The following is an 8,729-nucleotide window of genomic DNA, read 5'->3' on the forward strand; positions in this document are numbered from 1 at the left end:
AGGGCTTCCCTGGTGGCGCAGTGGTTAAGAGTCTGCCTGCCAGTGCGGGGGACACGGGTTCGAGCCCTGGTCTGGGAAGATCCCACATGCCGCGGAGCAACTAAGCCCGTGTGCCACAATTACTGAGCCTGAGTGTCTGGAGCCTGTGCTCCACAACAGGAGAGGCTGCGACAGTGAGAGGCCCACGCACCGTGATGAAGAGTGGCCCCCACTCACCACAACTGGAGAAAGCCCTCGCACAGAAACGAAGACCCAACACAGCCAAAAATAAATAATAAATAAATAAATAAATAAATTTATTTAAAAATCTGATATCAAGCAAAACTGTCCTTCAAAAGTGAGGGAGAAATTAGGACATTCCCAGATAAACAAAAGCTGTGGGAGCTTGTGAGCACTAGATGTGCTCTGCAAGAAATACTCATGGGAATCCTGCAAGGTGAAATGAAAGGACACTAGACAGTAATTTGAAGCTGAATGAAGAAATAAAGATCTCAAAAAGGTAAAAAAAAGGCAATTATAAAAGCTAGTATTGGGACTTCCCTGGTGGTGCAGTGGTAAGAATCCACCTGCCAATGCAGGGGACATGGGTTCGAACCCTGGTCTGGGAAGATCCCACATGCCACGGAGCAACTAGGCCCGTGTGCCACAACTACTGAGCCTGCGTTCTAGAGCCTGCGAGCCACAACTACTGAGCCCGCGTGCCACAACTACTGAAGCCCGCACACCTAGAGCCCATGCTCTGCAACAAAGAGAAACCACCGCAATGAAAAGCCCACACAATGCAATGAAGAGTAGCCCCCACTCGCCACAACTAGAAAAAGCCCACATGCAGCAACGAAGACCCAACACAGCCAAAAATAAATAAATAAATAGTTTTTTAAAAAAGCTAGTATTATTGTAACAATGGTTTGTAAACGCACATTTTATTTTCTACATGATTTAAGAGACTGACACATTTAAAAGAATTATTAGAGTATGTTTTCAGGCCCAAATACATAAAAATGTAATTTTATGACATCAATGGAAAGCAGTGGGGACAGAGCTATAAAGGAGTAGAGTTTTTGTATGTTTTTGAAGTTAAGCTGGTATAAATTCAAATTAGAGTATTATAACTTTAGGATGTTAAATTTAATCCCCATGGTAACCACAAAGAAAACAGCTACAGAATATACACAACAGTAAATGAGAAAAAATTTTAAACATTTCATTATAATAAAATCAACTATGTGCAAAAGAAGACAATAATGAAGGAAATGAGGGACAGAAAAGCTTTAAGGCATATAGAGAACAAACAGCACAATGACAGAAGTAAGTCCCTCCTTACCAATAATTACTTTAAATGTAAACGGATTAAACTGTCAAAGGATAGACATTGGCAGAATGGATAAAAACATATGATCCAACTATAGTCTGTCTCACAAGAGACTCACTTGAGATCCAAAGACACAAACAAGTTGAAATTGAAGGGATGGAGGAAAAAGATATTCCAAGCAAACAGTAACCAAAAGACAGCAAGGAAGTCTTTACTAGTATTAGACAAAATAGTCTATAAATAAAAAATGGTTATGAGAGACAAAGGACATTATTAATAAAAGGTTCAACACAGCAAGAAGGTGTAACAATTATAAACATTTACACATCTAATGACAATCAAAATATTTGAAGCAAAATCTGACAGAAGTGAAAGGAGAAATAGACAGTTCTACAATAATAGTCGGAGACTTTAATACCCCACCAGACAGATATACATATGGAAACAGAGGACTTAATACAATAAACTAACTAGACCTAACAGACATAAACACGCTACCCAACAACAATAGGATACACATTCTTCTCAAGTGCACATGGAACAATTTTCAGGATAGACCGTATGTTAGGCCACAAATCAAGTCTCAACAGATTTTAAAAGACAGATATAGAGACCTCCCTGGCAGTCCAGTGGTTAAGACTCTGAGCTTCCACTGCAGGGGGTATGGGTTCAATCCCTGGTGTGGGAACTAAGATCCCGCATACCACTAGGTGCAGCCAAAAAAAAAAAAAAGATACCATACAAAGTATCTTCTCTGACCACATGGGATGAAGTTAGAAATCAGTAGCAAAAGTAAAATTGAGAAATTCACCAAATTATGGAAATTAATACACTTTTAAACAACCAATGGATCAAAGAAGAAATCACAAGGGAAATTATAAAACACAGACAAAAAAATGAAAACAAAAACTTGACATTACAAAACTTATAGGGCACAGCAAAAGCTGTATATATTATATATACATATATATAAAATCACCTGATATATGATAAATCAGTCAAGGATGGGTTGTTAGATGATGGTTTTAGGAAAACTGGCTTGCTACATGAAGAAAAACAAGGTTGGATTCTTATCACACTTGAAACAAAGGTAGAATCCAAATGAATTAAAGACCTAAAAACGAAGGGTAAAACTATAAAGCTAATATGGAAGAAAATGCAGGAGAATATCCTAGTAATTTTGGGATAAGGAAGGACTTCTTAAGACTTAAAAAGCACAAACCATAAAGTATCGATGAATTTTGTACTAAAATTAGGACTTCTGTTCCACAAAGGGCACCACACAAGAGTTAACAAATGGGTGAGAGATATGGAGAAGATATCTGCAATGTCTAAGCGAAGAATTAATACCTAGAGTATATAAGGAACTGGTGCCAAAAAAAAAAAAAAAAAAAAAACCCCAGAAAAAGAAACACCAAGGAAATTCACAGGCAATCCACAGAAAGGGAAAAAAATTTTAATGATTTGCTAACAAATCATTGCCCTTCTACAATCCATTTTATGCCAGCCACCAGAATCATCTTCTAGAAGTCTACCGATTGCTACTTCCACGCTTTCAACTCTCCAAGGCTTCCCATGAAAACCATCCCCATGGCGTAACAGGCTCTACACCATCTGACCCCTGCTTATCCCCCACGTTTCTGCCGTCTCCTTAGTCCTCCTAGCTTCTACCCCGTGCTCACTGCCCTCCTGCCACACCTGCCTCTTTGTTCTTCCTCCTACATGCCAGGCATGGTCTTGTCTCAAGTCTCTGCCTTTGCATTCCCTTTGGCTGGAACGCTCCTTCCTCCAATAGTCACACTGCAGGCTTCCTCCCTTCATTAATTCAAATGTCACTTGTCTTCTCTAACATTCTTTCTAAATACACTGACTCCAGGCATTCTCTATCCTAACATCTTCCTTTATTTTCCTTTCTGGCATTTATTACCTGATGTTGTTATGTATTTATTTGTTGATTTATGTGAATGTCCATCTCCTCCCCTAGTACATAAGCTCCTCATCTGTCTTAGTCACCATTGCATCTGCACAGCCCAGACAGAGCTCAGCATATAGAAGACACATGAAAGTAACTCTTTTCTGAAAGCAACAATTCAACAAACTCTGATCTGACCACCGAGCTCTTTCCATTACATCATGCTGCTTCCCAGGAAAAAGATAAATGTGTACAGTTTGTCATTTCTCCCCTAACAGATTAAAAAGTCCTTATCTTAAATACTTGGTTTAGCCCAACCAGGCCCAGCGTGTAGTAACTGCTAGGTAAATACGATGAAATGAGAGAGTGAAAAGCAACCACAGAAAGAGGTAAGGAAGAAAGAAAAGAGTTGGTGGCATGGAGAAACTCTAATTTGTATTCTACAGCACCACTGACCATTCAGCGGTTAATCCTTTTATTTCCTATGTGCCTATCTGCCCATGCCACAGTTTTGAAGGAGACAAAAATTAACCAAATTCGCGTCCTGGCTTCAAGGAGCTAACATATATGTAACTATCAAAATACAGATTGTAAAATATACTTACGAAAGAGGTATAATTAAAGAGCTATAGGATTTCAAGGTGAGGGGAATTATTTCTCCTTGTGGGATTAACAGAAGAACCTGTGAAAGGGGTGGCAGATTGAAATGGTTAAACTGAATATTGATAGATGAGTAACAGCTGAAAACTTTTACACAGGAGAAGGTGATCTCAGGAATCTAACAAGAGCCCTCTGCTTGAAAAAAATTTATCACCACTTCACCTGTATTAACTTCTACTATTAGAAAGTATTTTCTTTTAAGGCATAACCTCTCTAGGAATCTTCTTAATACTGTATCCAAATTCTCCTGAGAGGTAATAGAAAAAGCTGTTGTCATTCATTTATACTTTCGTGTTCACTGGATAACCAATTTACCTTCTTCTGGCTAGAGTAAGTACAAAGCCATTGGGGAAATGATAATTTTGACTGCAAAGGAAGTGTAACTTTTCAACTCTGAGGCACTACCCTGGAAAGAAAGAGTCTGGGGTGCAAAATAAGAGGTTAATTAATACCTTTGTTTAAGAGCCTACTCTGTTCTTTCCAAAAGCCAGAGTAAAAATAAATAAAAGACATTATAATCTCCCATAGTGGGAAATCTTAAATTGATGACCCAGAAGGTAAGAAATAAAGAGAAATATGATAAACTGAACATTTTTGAGAGGAAGGGAAAAGGTTTTGTGGAATTTAGACACTACAATACTGAAGTCTACATACTCGAAAGTGGCAAGTAAAGACTTTACCTAAATCACATTCAATCACAACTTCATGAACTATGATGGACAGTTAACATTCAAGGAATATGACGGTGCAAGGAAAAGAAATTTTAAAAGAAAACGTTGCATATCCCCCCACATGGTGTTATGTACCAAAAATGATAATCACGATAACAACCACGTGATAACCCAGCCAGACTGAATGGAAACCTGGTATCTCATTTGGATGGTTTTCTGCTTTCTAAAACTCAAATCCTCAATCTAGGCCAGAGGGGGCTCGATCTGCTGGCTGGTTGGGCGATGGGACGCGTTTCCGCAGACCTGCACCTGAGGACCCCAGGTTCCCCGCGGAACAGGGGGTGGGATGGGCACTCACCGCTTGTCGATGGCGTCGATGTTTGAATGGAGGAGCCACAGCTCCTCCGTGTTGTCCTGCCGGGAAGACAGGATCAGGTGGTGGCCAGTAAGACACAAGGTCCCCTCGACGGCCGGGTAGAAAGGCCGGTGCAGCACCACATTGTCCACCCGTGGCGTCTTAATTAGCTCCGCAAACTCCATGTTCCCCAGCGGCCGGAGCCAGGGAACTGCCGAGTCCCGGAGGGGCGAGACGGTTACGCCGCCGCTGGGCTGACGGGAATGACCAGGCGCTGGGCAGGCAGGAGGGGCGGGGACCCGGGCGGGGAGGTCGCGCCCCGCCCCAGGCTGGGATGGGCGCGGCGAGGCCTGTGGCCACCGTCACAGGCCCCGGGAAAGCCGGGGCTGGACCGGGGCTGGGCCAGGCCGGGCGCCGCTCCCTCACCGCTCGGTTCCCCCAGGCCCAGGACTCGGGCAAAGAGAACGCTCCGCGACAGGCCCAGCCGCCGCCGCCGGCACCTGGGGACCCGGCCTCGGGTGGGCAAGCTGAGGGGACAAGAAGGAGGCCGCCCCAGGGCCACTTTCCACATCCGAGACGCTACAGACTCCTGGCGAAAGTAGCTACTCGCAGCGGAGCCTAAAGCAACTCCGGGCGGAAGCGGCGGGCTCGAAACTCGGAAGTCTGGGAAGTCCGATCCGGAAGTCAGTCCCCGCCTGGGTCCTATGAGAATGCTTCCGGAAACACAGCGGGAATCGAAGATTTGTGTTCCTAGCAGGAAAAAGCTCTGCCTGCAAGCCAACCGTCGCACCCGCCATCCCTACAAACATTCCGTTTGAGAAAAGGCTGGGGAAAAAGGGACGACGAGAAGAGGTCCCTGACCTGCCTCCCTCCACTTGAGCAGTAATCCCTCTTCAGAGCATGGGGCTGCCGTAAATTTTGGCGATTTTCATCCATTGGCCGTGAAGAGATGACACGTGGGATTGAGTAGGTGATTGTGACCCCACAGAAGCACCAGGTGTAAGGGAGGGACACGGCCGGACACCGCAGACGCCCAGAGGGCGAGCGCCAAGGTGCTGTGACCTTGAACAAGAAAGAGGAAAAGCATACAATCACCTATGAGAGGGACCTAGGTAGAAATACGTACAGTACACTGAAGAGGAAGTGACCAATCCTATACTTTGCGGAAACTCAAGTGACGCTCTAAAACACAGTTAATCTGTAGCAAAACTGGCTTCAGTCTAGGTCTATGAAATTCAAGGAATTGGGCCTTGGTCACCACCGCACGGCCTCCCCATTAAATACAATCCAACTGAACTACTTCCAGACACCTAAACTATGCCAGAAATTTACCTGGTGTCTCCCTCCCCTTTTAAACTAACATTTTCATACTAAAATAGGGCATTAGAGGGGAAATATGCAAGGGTTTAAGTCCCGGTCTACTGTCACTTCATTAACCTTTGAAATCTTCACCATCTAGTACCTAAGAACAGCGAGTTGCCTTAAGTCTCAGAGCAAAGACAAAATAAATTGCCTGAATTCTCATCAGATCACCCAACACGTGTCTCTGCTTCTGTCCTTGTCCTTCCTAAAACGTTCTCTTTCTTAAAACAAAGCCCTTTATGAGATTGTTACAGCTGAGAGTCCAGTTTTATGTTGATTGTCTACAATAGAAAAACAAGAACCATCAGAGAAGAAAGAATGAGAGGAAACGATTTATAAAGTTTTGTTTTTTTTGTTTTTTGTTTTATTTATTTATTTATTTATGGCTGTGTTAGGTCTTCGTTTCTGTGCGAGGGCTTTCTCTAGTTGCGGCAAGTGAGGGTCACTCTTCATCGCGGTGCGCGGGCCTCTCACTATCGCGGCCTCTCTTGTTGCGGAGCAAAGGCTCCAGACGCGCAGGCTCAGCAATTGTGGCTCACGGGCCCAGCAGCTCCGCGGCATGTGGGATCCTCCCAGACCAGGGCTCGAACCCGTGTCCCCTGCATTGGCAGGCAGACTCTCAACCACTGCACCACCAGGGAAGCCCTAAAGTTTTGTTTTTAATTTTGGAATTTTTGTTGTCCTTCCACCATGTGGTTCATTATAACAATTACCAATTGTGGAGGGGAGAATTGACTCCTAGAATGAAGAATTAGACAAGGTTTTATGGAGAAGGTATCATTTGAGAGGAGGACCTTGAAGGATGAGTTAAGATTTACACCCTGAATGAAGTGTAGCCTAGATAGCTGTCCAGTTTAATGATGTCTTCTAAAGGTAGAGAAAAATTCTTCAGAAATGTCATGACCTTTTTCTTTTAATTTTCCTGGAAAAAAAAAAAAAGCCTATGAAAAGACCATTGTGTCATTACATTTTTAAATGGTTAATATTCCATAAAGGCATAAACTCTTTTTTGCCAATGAGAGAAAAATTGTCAATATCGTGTTGGGTTGTTGTAATGAAATGCCAGAAACTATTAGAAAATTGCATCTTCTCTGGATTGAAACTCCAAGCATAGAAAGCCCTTGAGATCTGAAGAAAACATACATTCAATAGTAAAGAAAAAAGGAGGTGGGAAGCACAATAGCTTAACTTACCACATGAACAGTAGATGGCAGTAGAGTTCAACAGTAATGGGATAGGCTTTCATTCTATTAAAATAATTAAGTGAAGCTGTAGTCAAACAAGTTATTACCCAAGCTGCCCAGATATAAGGGTCTCAGAGGATTCTGATAAACCAAATAAGATGATGTCATTTATAATGTATATAAAACACTCAACACCTGACAGATATTGTCATCATTTCATGCGTAATAAATGGCACTGACATGTAAACATCTAGATGTTATTCTATCAACTAGTCAGCTAGCATGTATTAACTGCCTACCTGGTCATCGCCACTGTGGGGAATGGGAACAATAGATCCACGGCCCTTGCCCGCAAAGAGTAACAGCTAATTTGGGGAGGACAACACACCCCACATAACGAATGAACAAAATAAGAGAGTAAGTGCTAAATTATGAAGTACAGATTTACTTTCCTGGTTTTGTGTTTCTCCATTAGGCCTTGAGGAGTTAGTAGAAATGAAGGTATTTTGAAAACAGTAGGTCAACAATTGCCAAAAGTAGCAGGAGCATCTCAGGTGGAGAAGATAGTGCCTCTGTGTGCCATTGACAAGCAGCTATTCTCCATGTGCTTTGTAATTATGTGTTGACCGTCGGCAGCTGAGACGAACTGATAACCTTGTGCTGTGCCTTTCTTGTGTTCTCCATCCCCTTCATCCTCCATGCAAATCAATGGCAAAATTGTTGATCATATCTTCTAACAGCTCTTGAATTCCTCCACTTCTCTCCATCCCCAGGGCCACTGCCATAGCTTATACCATCATTTCTCACCTACTGTTACTTGACAGGAGAAGCCTCTCAGTTGGTCACCTTTCTTCTGGAGAGGTTCTCCTCCAACCCACTTTCCACTTGGCAGTTAAAGCCCTCTTTGCTGTTCCAAATTGCTTTTTTCTCCTCGTAACTTGTAATTCCCTTTGTGATCAGCATCCTAGACCTCATCTCTCCTACTTCTCTCTACTCAACACAACAGTCCCCAACCCCCATTTTCATGCCAGCCATCCTTAAATAGCTCGCTGTATCCTTTTGAGATTTTGCACCCGTTTAGAACCTTGCTACCAAGTGGAAGTGTAGAACAGGGATTCATCATCAGCATTCCCTGGGAACTTCATTGGAAATGTTCTGTTCCAGAGCTACTGAATCAGAATCTGCACTTCAACAAGACTCCTAGATGATTTTTGTGCACATGAGAGTTTGAGAAAGCACTCAAATCTGACTGTTCTTTCTGCCTGGTATATAC

General features: G+C 42.9%; 1 protein-coding gene across 1 annotated transcript in view; it reads right to left on the reverse strand.

The window, feature by feature from the left end:
* Nucleotides 1–5,501, reverse strand: part of MTMR9 (myotubularin related protein 9) — a 78,361-nt gene extending 72,860 nt beyond the window's left edge. The window contains exon 1 of the mRNA XM_036854572.1: nt 4,914–5,501. Within this exon, the coding sequence (XP_036710467.1) occupies nt 4,914–5,095 (182 nt within the window). The 5' untranslated portion in view covers nt 5,096–5,501. The remainder of the gene's footprint in view (nt 1–4,913) is intronic.
* Between the last annotated feature and the right edge of the window lie 3,228 nt (nt 5,502–8,729).

The sequence above is a fragment of the Balaenoptera musculus genome, chromosome 6 (assembly GCF_009873245.2).
Source record: "Balaenoptera musculus isolate JJ_BM4_2016_0621 chromosome 6, mBalMus1.pri.v3, whole genome shotgun sequence".
In the NCBI taxonomy this organism is placed as follows: Eukaryota; Metazoa; Chordata; class Mammalia; order Artiodactyla; family Balaenopteridae; genus Balaenoptera; species Balaenoptera musculus.